The following is a 19580-nucleotide window of genomic DNA, read 5'->3' on the forward strand; positions in this document are numbered from 1 at the left end:
ATTGTCCACTTGTATAACCTACACTTAGAATGGCATTCTTTGCCAAGAGTAATAAACCTTAATCTTTCTTTATCCTTTCAACCAACAGTCTTGCCAGGCTCTTTGTTTCTGCATACTGATGCAATGTATTTACCAAACTCCAACACATGCTTTTGTGAAATCAGAGTGCCGATCTCTTCAACTGAGGGGTTTGCAGCACAAAACCCCTTTGCTAGGCCAAGCATGTGCTTAAACTCATTTTTCCCAGGCAGAGACTCCCAAGTCCTGCTGGTGGAGGTCCGTTAGCACAGCATTCTGGGTAGGTGAGAGGGCTGGTTGTTGTTTTCTCTATGTTTTGCAACTGAAATAAGAAGACTTCTACCTCAGGGCTGTCAACCTGGCACCTGCTGCTCATGTTGGTTTAATGAGGAAAAAGAAATAAAGGCACAGGTACAATAGAAACATTTCTGTTTTCTTTGTAAATAACCTGTCACTATATATGCTGAAGCAGCTCTGGAAAAGGGCCAGCAATGAGTTAAATGCACAAAAGGTTTATAGCCTATTCAGCAGGGTGAGGTGTTGTGCTGTGCTGCCACTGTGCAGCAACTGAGGGAGGAGGAAACCCTGTAATCTTGCCAGAGGACTTGACAAGGCAAACACATGAAAACTGTTAAGAGTCACACTGTGTTAGCTGCTGCTGGCTGACTTGCAGTTTCCATGATGCCAGTGTGGCTGCGCAGGATTAATCTGGCCTCTGTCATCATCACCTCTCAATCCCACTGGTAATGGTGCTGAGTATGGTGGCCCAGCAGTGGCCACCATTAAGAATATGGGAATAGCCAGTGCTTTTTTCTATTAAAAATGTTTAGGGGTACAGTGGTACCTCTGGTTACATATTTAATTTGTTCCGGAGGTCGGTTCTTAACCTGAAACTGTTCTTAACCTGAAGCACCACTTTAGCTAATGGGATCTCCCGCTGCCGCTGTGCCTCCAGAGCACGATTTCTGTTCTTATCCTGAAGCAAAGTTCTTAACCTGAAGCGTATGTAACCCGAGGTACCACTGTACTCTCATTTTGACTCAAGAAAATCACCATTTTATAGTTCAAATTGGGAAAAACAAATGGACAAAAGTACCAAGATTCACAAAATGTTTAGGGGTATGTGTCCCCCTGCATCCCCCCCCCCTCCCAGGAAAAAAAGCACTGAGAATAGCTTTGCTGGATCAGACAAATGCCCTTTTAGTCACTGACCAGATGCCTGTGGGAAGCCTACGGGAAAATGAGCGCAACAACCTTTCTCCTGCAAATGCTCCTCAGAGCAACTGTTATTCTAAGACATGCTGCACAGCCACCATGACTTCCAAGTTCACCACTTCACCAGCTGCCACTGGATATACTAATGAAGAACTGGATACTTTGAGGATCCCCATCTCGGCTTGTAGAACTCAAGGTTTCCTTTTTGCAACTAAGATATACTTTAATTCCACCATGAGAGAAGTCTAGCTGTTTCTTCACAGATTCAGTAATTTAGAAGCCAGCACTGTGGTTGAACCACTGACATTTCTAAGAGTGATGTTGCACTGCCCCCAACATTGCATGTACGGTTGCCAAATGTCCAAGAATTTGCAAATACATGAGAATTCAAGGGCTACTTGTGATGCACAATCTTCAGCTTAATTAGTAGAAGCTTCTCTTGTGGCCAATAGGCCTCAAGCAAGAACATAGGAAGAAGAAGAAGAAGAAGAAGAAGAAGAAGAAGAAGAAGAAGAAGAGTTTGGATTTGATATCCCACTTTATCACTACCCCAAAGCGGCTCACATTCTCCTTTCCCTTCCTCCCCCACAACAAACACTCTGTGTGGTGAGTGGGGCTGAGAGACCTCAAAGAAGTGTGACTAGCCCAAGGTCACCCAGCAGCTGCATGTGGAGGAGCGGAGATGCGAACCCGGTTCCTCAGATTACTAGTCCACTGCTCTTAACCACTACACCACACTGGCTCTCATAGGAGTGGGAGAATGTGCTGGATGGAAAAAGAGTGGATTTTTTGGGGGTGCCTTGCTAGAACCAGGGATGATATGCTGTATAAAGGGGAAGTTCTGGTCACCTCTCACCTTTTGTATTGTCTCTTTAAGAGTGAGGCCCAGAAGCCTCAGCAGCACCTGCAGGCCATGTGAATGAATTGGGAGAAACAGTTTCAAGTTTGTGGAAGAAGCCATTAGGAGCAGTAGGGCCTGCATAATTTCCTCAGGAGCTGGATGGTGCTGCTGGAAGTGAAAGACAGGCACTGGTATTCGAGGAGAATAAGGTAGGCCTTGTCTATCCCCACCTCACTACAAGAAGTCTGAGCTAAACCTGATAATGCTGAGATTCCGAGATGACCACTGTAAACTGATAATCTGCCAACTCTGAAGTGGGGATTAAGAAATATGCCTTTGTAGAGATGGGACACTGGCACCAGGGCTTTATCTGAGTCAATTTTAGTTTAGTTTGGTTTTCTTTAATTTTTTCATGAGGCAATAAAACACAAAAAGATAAATCGGGCAGTAAAAGCTGACCAGTATAAGCAGACAGTGATCAAAGATCAAAGACAACCCATTTAAAACCAGTCTTGAAGCAAAGTGGAACAACAACCCTTGTCCCCTCACAAAAACTTTTAACAAATGTCTACAAACATACTGGCTTGGAGTTCCATAGACGTGCTCTAATAGGGATATAAGAGAAATTTGGTTCAGTTCACATCTGCCTTGAATGGCAAGATTTGGTGGTGTTCAAGTATTTGAAAACCAAAGGTAGCCATATTGGGTGGAATCTACAACCAGGGAACGATGATTTTCCATTAACTGAAGATTGGCTTTGCATTTTAAGGGTTACAGGTATATTCCCCTCCAGCAACTAAGTAATACTATACATACAATTAACCCTCTTTACCTAAGGTACCATCCTTAATCAATCCCTGGCTTTGCTAAATGGAAAGACTGTCATGTTTCTTTTTTACTTCTGCTCTTTGCCTACCCAAGGAACCAAGTCCTTGGTTGAAGGTTTGGGACGGTTCTAGGTTACAAACCAAACTTTAATTTAGTAATAGTTACTCTTTTTGGGAACAGTGGAGTGTCTGACTTTGAAAATGAGAATTCCCTTAATATGCATTTCCTGTGATTCCTTCTTTGTTACTCCTTTTCCATAAATTTCCTTAGATTAGGGATAAGGAACCCTTTTTTAGCCTGAGGGTTGCGTTCTTTTCTTGGCAACCTTCTGAGCATCAAATACCAGTGGTGGGTAGGGCCAGAGACAAGTGGGTACAGCAGCAAGTGTGAATTTTATCTGTGTAGTGTACCGGTAGGCTAGTATCTACACACACACTCCTTTCTACCCTCTGTCCAGGCAAGCAAAAAACATATCAGAACTCAATTCATAGCCAGGCAAAAGCCCTAAGGAGGATGCAGAGCAGGGCTGTTGATGAATGTGACACAGGAAGAGTACCAAGAGCTTGGAAGGGCTGCTATACTTGAAGGAAGTTGAATTATCCTCATTCTCCTATTATCTATCATACTGTCTGCCTGCAAATGTATTGTTCTGCTGATGACTTGGCTGTGACAAAACCATCAGCCTACAAAGCTGTGCAAGGTCAAATAACACCACCGATACATAATGCCACTGGTGTTACATGGTTGGGTACATGCTGTCTGTGTTTTATCACTGGCGTTATCCATGGTATTAGGTGCACGGTTGGTTAAGTTTAATCTGATGCATTCTGAGCTAAACACAGGGCAGATGTAGAGGTTTTGATACATGCACAAGAGGCAGAAGAAGGTGATAACTTGCTCCAAAACACGTTGTCTGGAGTTTGAAGCATGGACCTGAGGAACAGGGTCTTCTCAACAGTGTCACCTTACACTATAGAACTCCCCAAGAAACTCCTTCCCAGGGATGTCGAGAAAAACTGTAAAATTGTTTAAATTTCAGCAAGCATTTTGTGGGTAGTGACTCATTTTAATGGTTGTAATGGCTGCTGTTCATAAGTTTGGAAGATATTTTAGGATTTTGCTTTAACACTTGGGTTATAGGATGATTAATTTTATTATGCTTTTATGGTTGCCTTATGGGCTGATAAGTTACAATATGTTGGCAGCTTCTCTGAGGGCCCTTTGGAGGCGAATGGTGGGATATAAATCCAAAACTAAAATAAACACACGTACACAGAAACAGGAATTCCCTGCTGTGTGAGGAGTACACTATAGATATGGTTACTATAACACATGGTAACACATATTCCATACAGATAGAGCTATGATTGTTATCCCCCTCCCCAATTGCCATTAGTCTGATGCGCAGTCCGCCTAACCCAACTCTTTGGGTGACAACTGCTCCCCCCTTCCCAGTGGCCTGGGGTGGAAACGATAGACCTCTGGAGTCCCAACTCAATTTGCCACCCTCATCCCATGCCTGATTTTAAATTATATTTAATTAGACAGGAGATTTGATCAAAGAACACCAATATCTTGTCTAGGCTATGTCCAGACAGGGGTATTATCTCACAAATGGGTCGTTAAGATCAGATTTTTTTTCTGTGTACACAGTTGGCACATGAGGGTCAAAACATGGCCTTTTAAAAAAAAAAGTCTTTTTATTTTTAACGCACTCCCATTTTTTCACTCACCCTATGAATGGCTATTCTGCTGCTTGTTGTCCACCTCATGACATAAGCTTGGCAGAAAATATATTGGGTGTAGGTAGTTTGATTTTGTCCCTCAATCACTCCTCTGTGTGTATACACACACCCTGTTAATTTACTGGATTAAATTGTAGTTCACTTGTTCTTTCTTTATTTTGGTCATTTTCTGATTTAATAGAATTGTACAAGATCTGTCATAATAACAGCAAATTGGGGATTCTTGGTTCACTGTGTGTGTAGCTTTCTGTAAATTAAGATCATTCTTCTCTCCCAGCCTTCTACAACTGACATCCAACTTTAACTTAAAGCACCTCAGGATCCTATCTTGTAGCTGGGAGGGAGGGGAATCAATCCGTCCGAAACCTTTCTCCCCTAATCTTTCCAAACACCCCTAGTTTGGCCCTCGCCTGTCATTGTGATTATCCTGTTGTTTAGGTCCTAACTCCCTGACCAACTTCAAGCTTCCAGGCCAAGTCTAGTGCTTGGTACTGTATTCTAAATCCTTCCACAAACATGGCTCTGCTTGCTCCTCTGATATTGACAGAGTGGTAGTGTGCTTTGGAGATGCAGAAATAGCCCCACTCCACATGCTGGCAAAAGGACAAACACTTTCTCCAGACAGAGACACTCTTGGCTAATTATAACACAAGGAGGACCTTGAGTTTAGATGCTTGCTGCTTAGCCCTGTTATTATTATTGCATGATTAGCAAGGGGTTTGGGGAAAGCTTTTTCTTAAGTAGAGCTCAAATTGCCTTTGAACCTCTTGCATACTACTTACATTAATTTCTGATCGCTGTTAAGTGTTGTTGCACAATGTTTTGCAAGAGTTGCCTCTCCGAAAGGCAATAATGCAGTGACATCGAGGTAGTTTCACAAACAAAACTGTGGCGGTCCAGTATAAATCCTTTACTAATACTTCTATTACTGCGTAAACGACATGTTGCAGAATGCACTCACAGAAAAGCAGCCAGTCTCATGGGGCCCCTGGTCAGCATTGATAGCACTGAAAAGTCGGCCCCATGGATCCACATCATTTCCAAAGGCTAAAAGTTGGCTTTAGGAAATGGCTGTGAAGAATCTGGAGAAGACGGCTAATCACATCTTTCCCCAGGCTCCCTGCCTGTATCTCAAGTGGGCTAGCAAACAAGCTCACATTGAGTCTTGCTTCATACTCTCACAGACAGCCTGAGAGAGTTTGTTATTATTTTTTCCAGCTACAATCCTTACCTTTCTTGTTCGTTGGCACTCAGTGGCTTGGCTGAAGCACTGCAACCTTTCTTTCTTTTTTCTATTTTAAAAATGTTTTTATTAAAAATTATTGGCTTATGAAAGTGCATACAACATATCCGTTTTCCATTCATAGAATCCTTTCTACAGATCAGTTATATTTGATGTGAGGCACTAATGTTATGGACAGTATAGGGTTGCAGAATAAGAGAGGGGAGGAGAAGAGGGGACAGAAAACTTTCGTTCTTTTATGTGCAAGGTTTTTTGTGTCAGCATCTCATGGGAAGGTACTATTTCTATTCGTTTATTAGTTTTCACTGGTGGTGAGAGAGGTTGGGGGGCCCAGGGCATGGTTGGCTGACATTAGTTGGCTGCAGTGAGTTTTATTTGCATGTGTGAGGGAGACGAGTTTTTGGATCCAGTTAGCCACATCAATTTGTATGCTTTCAGTGGGTTCTTGTTGGGCTGTGTATGTAATGAAGGGGAGCCACACCGGGGTGAAGACATCCTCTTTTGTTTGTCCCTGCGCTAATTTCAATTTGTTGGCAAGTTTTTCTAGTAGGGCTGTTTCCCATACGGTTTGGTACCCATGGTCCATGTTCACTCCTGACAGATCCCTCCAGTGTCTAGTTACGATGCTCCTTGCTGCTGAGAGTAGGTGACTTATGAGTTCTTTGTAGTGTGAGTGTGCGCTGTTGTCTTGGAAAATACTCAATAGGGCCAGTTCTGGGTTGGCTTCTAATACCTTATTGATGCCCTGGCATGAAAGAGAGATGGAGGTCAGGAGTGCTCCTTTGGAAATGTTTGTTTATTGTCTAATGGGAAGACTCCAGTGTCTTCCTCGGCTCTGCGTTACAAAGAGGTGGAAAAGGCCAAGTAGAAGAACATAGAATCAGTTGTATATGCAGAAGGAAGGGGGCAGGAGCAGATTGCAGGTCATCTTGCCATAAATCAGGTTTGCAACAATTTGTTGAAATGAGATTAGCCTAGCTGTAAAATGCAAAGTGCAGGATTGAAAGCAAGAATAAACCTGCCACATGGCAGCAGAAGAGAATGGGAAGTAGCCTATATGGAATTAGGAGTCATGAATTTGATTCTCCACATCCCATTTCCCCCATACTGCAGTTTTAGGCAAGTCATTATATCTGTCCGTACTCTAGTTTCTGCCCGGAGAAACAGAATTTAACCACAAGGCTTGTTTTGTTTTCTACAACCCAGACTTGGCACTTGGGAGGGAGTGCTGCCTCTGACCATGTACAGAGTGCTTTCCTTTTCCCATTAGATTATGACATAGTTCTCACACATTTGGGTTTAGTGGGGAGATCTGCCAAGACAGATACTGTGGTTCATTGATAGGCTTGAGCCCTGCTACATCTTAATTCAGGAACCGAGCATTGAATGTTTTATTTAACTTCCTTCTTCTTCTTTCTTCTTTGGCAATCACTCGAAGCCTAGTAAGATTGTCTTCCATAAACACGGTTTTAACAATGCGTCTGTAAGTGACTGTGGAGGCCAATTCTGGACCCACACGTCCTTCCACAGTGGGTACATTGGTTCTCGGGCGGGAGTTGATCACGGTGTGGATTTGCCAAGTGTGCCTTCCTCTTAGCACGTTTCTCCCTTGCATTCTGAGTTCGAGTGCCTTCAAAGTCCATGACACCTTTGGTAAAAGCTGTTCTCCAATCGGAGAGCTCGCAGGCCAGCGTTTCCCAGTTGTTGGTGTTTATACTACATTTTTTTCGATTTGCCTTGAGAGAGTCTTTAAACCTCTTTTGTTGACCACCAGCATTACGCTTTCCATTTTTAAGTTCGGAATAGAGTACAGTAGTTGCTTTGGAAGACAATAATCAGGCATCCGCACAACATGACCAGTCTAACAAAGTTGATGTCGAGGGAGAAACATACTTTCTCAGACTCCAGTGGTAATAAATTACTGATAAGAGTCAATTAAAAGTGTGCCAATGTTCTCTCCCCCCCCCCATTCTAGAACCCTGGCTCAAATAAAGTCCAGATATCACTGGGCCAGATCTATGACAGATTTTTACCACTTACACCTGATAGGCTCACTGCAGGAGGAATGTTGCATCCATTATTCATGCCTTGGTAAATTTCTGGCTAGATTACTGCAATTTACTTTACATGGGACTGCTCTCAGCAGCTAGGTGTATAATCTAGCAGCCTGTCTTGAAGAAACACCCTTTAGCATGTGAGCTTCTCTGTCCTCTGAGGTTATCTAATGTAGCACTGCTTCCTGTGTCCTCCACACAAAAGGTAAAATCCCTCTTGGGCATTAAAACTTTTTGTTTCACCAATTATTTATTTTGTTTTCTTCGTGTATGGCTTGTCATTTGGATCCAAGTTCCTAAAGAGGTTAACCATAAAAGATGAATTAAAAACACACACACACACACACACACACACACACACACACACTAAAAGAGGAAATGCATGAAACATACTAACATGGTCCTCCAAAACAGCAATTAAAAACAGCTGTGTTTAATTGGCGTTAGGGCTGGTTCTCTTGTTTGCTTCTTTACTGTTATGTTCATGGGTTTTCTGATTTTAAACTATGTGAGTTTACTGTATAGTTATTGTTAAGGCAATCTACCTTAAATACCTGACTGAAAAGATGGGGAACACATCTTACGAGTGAGTGGAGAGTGAACAAGTATAGTATTAGGGAATGAAAAGTTCCTGACCCAAAGTAAAAATCTACTGCAGACAATCCTTCTCAGTTAGGGAACTGAAGCTGTAATGCCCACTTAAAGGTAAAGGTAAAGGGACCCCTGACCATTAGGTCCAGTCGCGGACTCTGGGGTTGCAGAGCTTATCTCGCTTTACTGGCCGAGGGAGCCGGCGTACAGCTTCCGGGTCATGTGGCCAGCATTTGTAAGCCGCTTCTGGCGAACCAGAGCAGCACACGGAAATGCCGTTTACCTTCCCGCCAGAGCGGTACCTATTTATCTACTTGGACTGCATGCTTTCGAACTGCTAGGTTGGCAGGAGCAGGGACCAAGCAATGGGAGCTCACCCCATTGCGGGAATTCAAACCGCCGACCTTCTGATTGGCAAGCCCTAGGCTCTGTGGTTTAGACCACAGCGCCACCCACGTCCCACACTTACCTGGGGGTAAAGAGAACTCAGTGGGACTTAACTTCAGAGCAGACGTGCATAGGATGCTTACTCACAGGCTGCAGATCGCCCCATCGCTCAGGACTGGTTCCAATTCCAGGTTCTTTATCAGAACTGGATCCTAACTAAATGTGCTGGTGGTGAGTCGGACAACCTCGGGAAGGTGTTCTTGATGGTGAAACTGCTGGCTGGGTGTGCCAGAAAGAGTGTGCTGGCTGGGTGTGGCTGACTGGGTGGTGCTCATCGCCCCAGGGGGATGCTCAGATTCTCTTAGTCAAGCTAGGGCCTGCGCTTGTTCATCAGCAGGCAAATATGTATGTATATATTGGGGGGGGGGGTTCACTCTGGCTTCCCCAGAAAGGATTTTTAAAATTCTCAGGCAAATGCCCTTCCAAAACAGCAGTCAAAAACAACAAAAGATGAAAAGAACAGTAATACCTCTCCAGGATTTCGGGCGGGAGTCTTCTCTGCCCTACCTAGAGGTATCAGGGATTTTATTGCTATTTATTCAATTTATATCCTGCCGTATCTCCTCAAAGAGCCTAGTGCAGCAAAGAGGTCCACATTTCTTGAAACACACACACACACACACACACACACACCCCACAGTTACACCATTCTGGAAGCAATTACAGTTAAAAGCATTCTAAGCAGGTACAGTTCAAAGCACTGTTCCAGCCAGGAACAATATTCTTCAACCACCAAATGCCTGGGTAAACAGGAACACTTTCAAATTCCTCCTAGAAGTTATTAATGGTGGCGATAGGTGCACCTCGCTAGCGAAGGCATTCCATAGTTGGAGAAGCACCTATGAACAAGACAATGTCATAGGCCAGCACCAAGCTGGTAGCCCCGGAGCTGAACAAGGGACCTTCTGCATTCAAAGCAAATGCTTTACCATGGAGATACCACCAGTCTATGTATTTCTGTTTATTTGGGCTTGCCTGTTTGAAATAATTTTGTACCTCTGTAATTTAAATAGTTTATTTTTGTAGCATTATTTTTTTATGAAATGTAAGCCACCTTTTGTGTTGCTTTGCCCCAAAAGGTAACGTTTATTGAAATATATGATAGAATTCCCACATTAGCTCACTTGTCCCTCCCTTCAGGTTGGGTTGTCTGAATGGCCATGTTTGCATGTATTTGCTCCTGGGAAGATCACACCTGCTTTGCTCCTCCCCAGTCTTTTTAGGTGGTGCAGCACAGTAGCGCAGTCATCTGAACTGGAGATTGTGGCTGAGCTTTTCCCTCTTTAACTGTGATATGTAGCCAAGGTTTTTTCTTGGCTGTAGATTGTGGTTAAGGAGTAGAAAGTTTAATCACAACCTTGGGTTCAGATGACACACTAAGTCCAAGGCTTGCTTTAGCTGCCATGCTTCCATGAGCTCAAAGGTGCAAAGCAGATGTGAACTCCTCTCTGGGAACCAGCATATTTATGTGGTCCACATCAGCCATGGTTTGACTTACTGTGATGTGCAAGCTATGTTGCTCATGTTGTCCTCATGTTGCTATGCAACTGCAGGGCACCTTTTTAAGGGAGAACAACCAGAGCGGTACTACAAGAGAGGACAGGCACTTTTGGGAACATTATTTAATGGTTGCCTGGTGTGATGCTGCCTGAAGATGCCATTGCAAGTGTTAGGCAGTGATCTCATGGACTGAGGTGTGAGGCCCAACTCTGCTAGTTAAATTGCGTTAGAACAGTATCATAATTCATATAACAATCACGACAACTCAATTATCAGGAAAACGTGCAGGGTCCAAGGTTTTACGAAAAAGGTTTGTGTGACTGGGTATGTTAGGGTGAATTTCTGTACTAGGTTGGTTTTTAAACAAAGAAATGCTTTGACTTTGGGGGTCACACTTTCTAAGTCACCTATGGCAGTGATGGGTTGGTGGGTGAGGCAGAACGTAGACGTGTTTGTGCAATGAAGGGGGAAGAAAATGAATCCTTATCTGCCTGTTGAGGCTGTGTAAGCTAGCAGTGACTTGCTAACTGACATTGGAAGCAGTATCCACATAATATTTTTGTTTGGAAAATAAGCACAACCAATGAGAAGCCAAATACCCTTTAAAAGGGGGGGGGGAGTTCACCTTCCATTATGCTGATGCCTCCAGCTTGTGGAGTTGATAGGTGGGAAAGAAACTCCATACGTATCTCTTGCTCATCTGCTCCCTTGCCTTTTGGGATTGCTTCAGCCCATGAATTTGTAGGTAGCAGTTCTTGATGTGCATGATTAAATAATTCCTAATTTCTTTTCCTTATCAGAACTGATTAAACCCCGGCTCCCAAGCTATCTCAGCAGCCTGATTTAGGAGGAGGTAGGGAAAGCTTTTGTTGTTGGTGTTGCTATTGTTGGAACAGTTGGGAATCAGAAATCCTTGGTGTCCCAAATATCAAGGGGTGGATGCCCATCTATCTTCTGCCCCACCTCTGATCTTGATTGCATGGGGAAATGCTTTGTATATGACAACACATATTGGCGTGATAATATCTTCTTTGCATCTCTCCTCATTTCCTTCTGGGTCATCCACCTGTTGTGTTTTGTAAGCAAAGCAAGGTGGTGGTGAGCTGTTTTTGTGCTGCAGTGGAAAGTGCTCAGCTAAAGAAGTGCAGGTTACATACTCCTGTTGTTTTTTTGTGTAAAAAATATAGAGCACTTAGTAGCCATGCCAAGGTTTACAACAATAAAAATTAATATATACCGGCAGTTAAACAATATAAGCAACTATCCCTGTATTCAAACAGCCAAGATAAAACCAGAAGTAAAAGTGATAGCTTTAAAAGGCCAGCCTATGAAAAATAACAAGTGAGTGGGTCTGATGGACCTCTTTAGGTAAGGAATTCCAACAGGGAAGATGCTCCTGTCAACAATAAGCCCTTGTTCCTTGATGCCTTTGTCTAGCCTAGGAGGGTGGGGTTCTCATATCATGCCTTCTTCTGGTTATTTAAGAGTCTTCAGAGGAACACGAGAGGCGAGACACGCCTTCCACTATCCTGGGCCCATACTCATGGAGCTTTAATGACAGAACAAATCCATAACAAAAACCAACAGGTTTCATTGGCTTTTCAACTTAGCCCAACTCAGCTGTGGGCACCTATCAGTCCAATGGAGTGGATTTGGAAGGTTTGAGATACTATTCCTGACTGCAGTGGTACAATTAAGTATCAGGTGAAACAGTCTGATCCCACTACTATGCAAAATCTCGAACCAGCAGCATAAGCACACATTCCAGTTGGTCTGATGCACAGCTGGCCACCAGTATAATGCAATTGCACAGGTCAGTGTGTAATGGGCCTCTAGATGTGGCTCTAACCTTGCTGGGCTAGGTACATACTGATGAGTTATCAAGATGATATTTACTGCATGGGCTCTATGACTCCTCTTTGCCCAGAGACTAAGAATGGATTCATGGAGACTGCATAAATGTGGTGCCTTGAGGTGATATGTGGAAGGTGGAAGTTTCTTCCCATTATAGTTGCAGACCTAATGAATTACAAGAGGGAAGTCTTGAGCCCTGCTAACTTGCGTATAAACTGAACCAGATCCACTCCAAGGGGTGATGAGGTTGAGACCCAGCTTCTGAAAACCATGACTTAGCTGTGGGTAAGGAGCAAAAATGCTGTGATTTCTCCCCTCTTTAATACACACATACCCTGATACTAAACACAACACTGATAATATATAATAATCTATTTAAAAACTTATCAAATATATAACAAACTCATTTAAACACTATCATTCAATTCACATGTTGTTTCTTAAGCAATTATAAGCTTTATATCTTTTTATTCCAGCAGCAAAAAATATTTTAACATTAAGCTGGTGTTATTTACGTCGCAAAAGGGGGGCCAAAGTTTTTTTAATTGTTCTTTTCTAGCTGCCCTGCTGTTAATCAGTTCTGTGCACCAGCAGGCTTGCTTGTTCATGGCTTGCCTTAAGTGAGGCTATTGTGGCAGAGACAGCGTTCCTTATGAGGTCTGGCCAGAATGGGAAAAGATTAATGCAGGGAAGTCAGCTCCTCTATAATGAGATCCTGGCTTTCCTGGAACAAAATGCAAAGGGAGCACTAATCAGGGACACGATTATTCAGAGAAGATGAGGTGCCATCTTTCATGAGTTTGTTCTTCTGCTTATGCCTTTGCAGGGATTAGCAGGCTGTAGTAACTTGCCATCAGCTCTCTATCCATGTATTTGACGCTTGAAAGAGTCTGCATTGCTAACAGCCTTAGCTGAATCTCCAGAGCTAGCAAAAAGGAACATTCTCTCATGGCAGAATCAAACTAATAGTGTTGCCCCCACCCCAAGTGTATTTGTTAAAAACCCCAAAATGCATTTAGCCAGATTTTCCTAATGAAAAATTTTCCTAGCACCTGTCGAGTTCCTCCTGCCTCTCGTGTCTTTTTCTCAGTGGCACTGCCTGCCTTCCCTCTATTTTTTCCTTCTCTTTAGAGCCAAATATAGCTCAAAAGCATGTCAGTGTGACCACACCCAGCTGTGGCCAGCCAGGGTGAAACCTGTGTGGCAGGGCAGAGCAGCACTGATGAAATCTGGATGTGAGTGTCAGTTTGAAGGCATTTCTTTCTCATCCATAATGTCTTTTCTAAAATTCAGAAAGTCGTTTTTCTCTTACGGTTACTGAATGAATACAATGTGCCCTTCTCTTGCCCCCATGTAACGCAACCAGATGCTCCGCATGAGTGGCGTTCTTTTCCCCCACTGCACTTTCCACAGGTGGAGCGGGGGCAGTTCACCACCCACAGCATGACAAAGGGAGAGGGCACCAGCAGAAGTTCTCACGGATGCCATTGTGACCATGCTGGCAAATCTAGGCTGAAGCGTAAAGGTGTTTTGGGTAGTGCTTGCTCAAACACGCCCTCCAGTTTCTTTAGATTTCTTCCCTTGTAAAAAGAGACTTCTGTTTTTCTGCCTCGTTCACAATGTGCTTTAAAATGCATTTATAATTTTGCAAAGAAGAAAAGAATATAGTGTGTTTTTCTTTCTATTAAGTATTTCCCTAGCACTCTGCAGCCTTCCTGATCTGAAAAGGCCCATGGGATGAATTTTCCCCATGGTCTCTTCTCCTGGAGTTACCTGAAGCTGGGGCGATTGGCAACCTGGTTCCTGCATTTAAGCACTCTTCCCTTTGTTTCTAAGGGAAGCACTTCCTATTACTTTTTTTTAATGTACTGATTTCTTTAAAAGTAAAAATAACTTAAAAGCTGGGAGCATGGCAGACAACCCTCCCTTCTTCCTGTGCTTACACAAAAGCCCAGCCTGGGATGTCACAGGCTTTTCAGACTTGGAGGGGCTGCAGAATGCAGAGCACCAGGGAGATGACTTTGATAATTTCATAGTGCATATTCTATTCTCATTTATGATAGAGAATGCTTGGGGGAAAGTGGAGGAAGTTTTCAGCACAGCACCAATTGCATGGTCAGACCCTCCTGGGGATAGTCTAGGTGCGGCAAAGGTTGAGTGTGCCAGTAGCGTCACAACACAATACTTTTCCTATACCATTGCATCGCTGGGAGGGGAAGGATATTTGCAGTGGAAATCAACCTTTTTTTCAGAAGGCATTTGCAAAGCACCAAAACTGAAACCTGGGAGATAATCAGAACCAAGACATTTACTTTATTTTTAATAACAATATCAATAAAAATAAAAAAATAAAACAAAACCAGACATAACTTTCTGAAAACAGCTTTCTACCTCATAATTTCACAGAAATTAGCTTGGAAATATTGTTGTGCCCTCCCCTCCTTTGATTCCTGCACCATCCCTTTCTGTTACCCCAACCACAGCAGCCTGTGAAGATGAACCTGAGGATAGTGAAACCTCACCTACTTCTCCAACTGTGTGTAAAAAAGGAGGGGGGTTCCTCTGGAAGTAATGATGACTAGAGGAAAACATGGGCCTCCAGTCCACTCTTTCAGCCCATCCTGATTTTCCTAGCTATCCAATCCCCTCTCCAAAATGAGGGCTTTTAGGGTGGTGGGTGTTCACACCTCATAGCATGAGGGTGGTACCCAGCTTTCTCTCATTAGCTTGGTTGGGTGACTGGAGAAGAGTGGGCAGTAACAGGAAGCTTAGGCTCACTGAGCAACCCAGCACTCATGGGTTCCCAGAGTTTCTCCTTAATTCCTGGCTGCTCCAATGCTGATGGTTATACAGAAACTCACCTACTCTCTCTGTGGCCACTTCAAATGGCACAAAGAGCTACTCGATACTTTCCTTGTACTGTACATTCAAACAACAGATGAAGGATGAATGAGAAGGGTGCAAGCCATTTCTGATGCGAATGTGTTGTGATGGGAAAAGAAAGTGGAAGGGCCTCAATACTTTTCTGTTCCTTTGCCATTTCATTGAAGTGTGAAAGAGAACTGTACTGTTCCTATCTGAAATATGTCCTCACATTGGGAGTCTCTGCACCTCCAGTGCAGGGGAGATGTGCAAGTTCTTTCTGATAAGACTGAGATGTGGAAGAACGGGAAGCACAAGGTGCCTATACCCCCCAGTCCCCTTAGCAAGATTATTGCATCTGAAGTGGCTCTGAGAGAGTAGTGAAGGGCACTCTCATGATCGTGCCCCCTCTCTCTTGAAACTCTTTCCCCCAATCTCCACCCTAGCATGATCTTCATCAGTCACAGAAGCAGCAGGTACGTGTAGGAAGATCACGGGGGGCTAGATTTGGGGCTGCCTCTAACTAAGACAGATCCAGAAAATATGCAGATGGCCAGAAATCCTAAATTCAATTAGAAAGACAGAAACACCCCCGCAAAAAAAAACTGACATGAGCCTTTCCCTCAAAAATCCTCTTAGGACATTGAACTCTCCTGAGGGCCCACTTTGACCATGATCTAGTGCTGAGGCCCAGTCACCTCAGGAGTGAACAGCACTTGTCACACTGAAGATTCTTCCTTTGCTTTCAGGTGCCAAAACTATGAGCCAAGTAACAACCATGATCCTCCCCTGGCAGCTGCACGAGCTTTGTGTAGCGGTCCCAGCACCTTCCTTCCTGGCTGTAGTAATACTGGAAGGCACATCCCATTCTCCCTTTCAGCAGGAATCCTGACCTTTCAGTACTACTGAGTTAATAAATGCAATTTCTGACTAAGAAATTAGATCCCTTAAGAAAAGTCACAAAAAAATCCCAAAGTAAACATGGTTTGCTTTAAATAGTTCAGTAGAAACCCTCGACTCCCGAGAGCCCTTGCGCAGGGCCTCTGACTGATGCTGCATCCAGAAGGGCACCTGCAGCAGTGTGGAAAGTGTGCCGAGTCACGGGTAGCAAAGCCAAGGTGGCAGCTGCTGTTTCCTCTTTGCCTCCCGAAGAGGACCAGGAGTGGGGATCAGCTGAGGGCAGGGCTGGTGTTTAGTCTTTGGGTGTCTTCTTGCTGCGTGAATTCCACATGCCACGTTTGGAATGGTAGTAATGGTAAAAGTTCCTGAGTCGCAAACGTTCCACCTCCAGCCCACTCTGAAGCACTCTGTGAGCAAGCCAAACAAAAGGAAATCAAGAGACAGAAAGGTCATTTAGTCCTACAACTAAACATCTGTTAAGGCCTTAAACCACTTTCAACTATGCCACTAAAACGCATGCTGAGACTCTCTCACCCTTGCTAACACGGGATAATGTGGGAAAGAAACGGAATGTACATTTTGCCAATGGAGGTTTTAAAGTTATCATTGTGTGGTAACTGAAGAACAAACTACTTTTAAATGTCATGCATGAAAACACCTTTTAGAGGCTGCCTCTTAAACTATACCCCCTTCACACCTCTTTAGCATACTCATTTGAGAGCATGTTCAGTGTGTCATTTGCAAACCAAAGCTGTAACACCCTTACTCAAAGCAGTCTTATTCATCTCCCTGTGACTTACTCCTGAGTAAACCCATACAGCAAACCTGAAAAAACCTGCTGGACTGCATGGCATTTAGGGAGAGATTCTCATCAGGTAATCCAGATTTCTGAAATTTCTCCCTTAAGCTTTGCCAAAACTTGAACTTCCAAAGGGTAAAGTAAGATCTTTTGATGTGGGCAAACACTTAGTGCCTAAGGATATATGCATGCAGGGATTTGCTGTTAGTTGCATATTTTATTTATATTCTGTTTATTATTGTGAGTATATATAAATTGCTTTGGTCACCGACTGCAAAAATAAAGGCCTCAGATTGACAAGTAACACTTGTCTTCTTCATCCTTCATTGCTAGGATCTGACTGCTTCCAGATGGCGACCTTTTCGGGTGTCAAACGTGCTGACATAAGAGAGGATAGAACTGGTATTGTTGCCTGTTACTCCTTGAAAATAAATGCTAAGTAAGTGGTCCATATTCATAAGCAGCATAATGTTAGAAGAGCAAACACACAATATCATGGCTGTTTTGTGAATACAAAAATTGGGAACCTGCAGTTTTTTCTGGTCACAGAAGGAAAAAAGGTGATCTCTTCTGGCATCATGATTACATGAGCAGACCACTCATGTGAATATTAAGTTTGTGGGGAGCCAGCCACTTGCCAGTGCTGTCTGCACCAGATCTGAAAAGTAACCTCACAGTGACAGATCTCACAGTGACATGAAAGTTACTGTGCTGGTCCATATTAATCCAAAGGCTATCGAGAAACAGGATCGCTGTGGGTGGCCAAATCCAAAACTGCAACTATGGCATGGTGGCACCTCCCTCACCATGTTTCCAGGCTGAACCACTCATGAAGAACATGGTCATACAGACAAGCCTTGAAAGTGTTGCTTTTTGCTTTTCTATCACTCCCTGGTCCTAGGGGAGACTACCACAGGACAAGTAGTACAGTTCATTGGGGCCAGTTCTGCAGGACAGATAAACCAGTGTTTTTCAACCTTTTTTGGGCAAAGGCACACTTGTTTCATGAAAAAAATCACGAGGCACACCACCATTAGAAAATGTTAAAAAAAAATAACTCTGTGCCTATATTGACTATATATAAAGTAATTTTTCAATTTTTCCCACGGCACACCAGGCAACATCTCGCGGCGCACTAGTGTGCCGCGGAACAGTGGTTGAAAAACACTGAGATAAACAATGCAGTAAATGAGAGCAGAAGGAGAAGGGGGGGGCTGACAACAATGCTTTTTCTTTTATGACTCTCTGGGTGGCAGAGCAGAAGGGGCCAAAATTCACTGGTGGGGGCAAAGGCCCCTGCCTCTGCTGTGTGCTGGCAGCACCCCAAAGAAAATTGGGAGGTTCTAAGACTGCAGCAATCGAAGGGCCCTCAGTTGAGTTATGTGACTCTGCAATGTTGGCATGCAAGTTTTAAAATCAATTTACTCTACATGGTTAAGTTTCTAAAGACATTTTGATAATTTGATAACTCTACCAGATTGGTTGAAAGGAAGCCTATATATATATGGCTGGATCACACATCTAACAACTAAGGGGGAAGGGTTTCACTTCTCCCAGTGTATGTCAGGGACAGGGAGACCTTGCAGGTTTCCTGTGCAAACCTTGGGGTGAATAACTTCCCCTTTATTAAGCAGAGGTTAAAATCAAGGGTGAATGCAGCATCCTGGCCTTCTGAACACTACAACAAGGAACTGGGAATTGGTGGCACATCTTGAAATGAAAAAATCTTCAAGTAGACCAGCAGCCTCGGGGCATTTCTGCAAAGTCACAGCAGAGGCTCCAATCACATTTCAGATTTGGCATGAAAGCCCCAGGCCCTTTTCAAAGTCAATTGAACAACATCCAATAGATTGAGGGGTGGTACAGCTTTGTGTTGGAAGGTGGGAGAGAGGCTGTGCTCCAGTTTGCCCCTTCTCAATTAAAAATGTAGGTAGGTGTGTGTGCAGCAGCAGAAAACACAACCTCCAAAGAATTTCATTTTAAAAGGGTAGAACATTGCTGTTGGGGAAGGAAAGGGTTAATTTTGTTGTCCTTCAAAAAAGAGAGAGGAAAGAACAAAAGTGGGGGGGGGAGGCTAGAATGCTAGAGAATACCACTTTCTCCCTTAACATAAACGTAATAGTATTTTAGGGCATTAAATTTGTCTGTGTGGTGCTGATTATGCCCACCCTGCTCAAGGATTGCAACAGGGATCTTGAACCATGCTACATATGTTGAGGCCTGCACATATGACATCATTGACTTGTGACAGACTCCTCTGCAAAGTGCAGTAGACCTCAAGATCCTCATCTCTACACCAAATGTTGCCAGCTATCTACCCAGAGTCAATAAGCCTGTCTTGTCCTGCACCAGGTCTTTACCCAGCACTGGATGGTTTTGGGGCTCTGGGCCATCCCAGAAATCTCACCTGTCCAACAGCTCCCAGTCTTCTCCACCCCAGCGGTCCCGGAACTCTTCTGTGTTCATCCCACCAATACGGTCAAAGTCAGACTTGTAGATCCCAAAGAGGCCAAAGCCATTCACCTCCCAGTAGCCTGAGAAAAATGAACCAAGAATGTTGCCAGGATCTTGATATGGAAGCAAGGCTATGCATGAGAGCCTAGGCAGTTCTGGTCTCCCATTCATTTTGCTACCCAAAGAAGCCACTATGTCCTCTGCTGGCAGCAAATATTATCTCATGTGG

The 19580-nt window shown here is 43.7% G+C and overlaps 1 protein-coding gene and 1 long non-coding RNA gene across 3 annotated transcripts in view; one reads left to right on the top strand and one right to left on the bottom strand.

The window, feature by feature from the left end:
- Positions 1-220: 220 nt before the first annotated feature.
- Positions 221-17814, top strand: LOC117050695. The gene is made up of 3 exons (XR_004427122.1): positions 221-429; positions 2111-2283; positions 17231-17814. It is a non-coding gene; the product is annotated as an uncharacterized LOC117050695 (long non-coding RNA).
- The window catches only part of B4GALNT4 (beta-1,4-N-acetyl-galactosaminyltransferase 4), a 172400-nt gene continuing 167446 nt past the window's right edge, over positions 14627-19580 (bottom strand). For both annotated transcript variants that reach the window (XM_033156438.1, XM_033156447.1), the window contains 2 exons: positions 19305-19431; positions 14627-16505 (listed from right to left, as the gene is read on the bottom strand). In XM_033156438.1, the coding sequence (XP_033012329.1) occupies positions 16391-16505; positions 19305-19431 (242 nt within the window). In that variant the 3' untranslated portion in view covers positions 14627-16390. The remainder of the gene's footprint in view (positions 16506-19304; positions 19432-19580) is intronic.

The sequence above is a fragment of the Lacerta agilis genome, chromosome 1, assembly GCF_009819535.1.
Source record: "Lacerta agilis isolate rLacAgi1 chromosome 1, rLacAgi1.pri, whole genome shotgun sequence".
NCBI lineage: Eukaryota > Metazoa > Chordata > Lepidosauria > Squamata > Lacertidae > Lacerta > Lacerta agilis.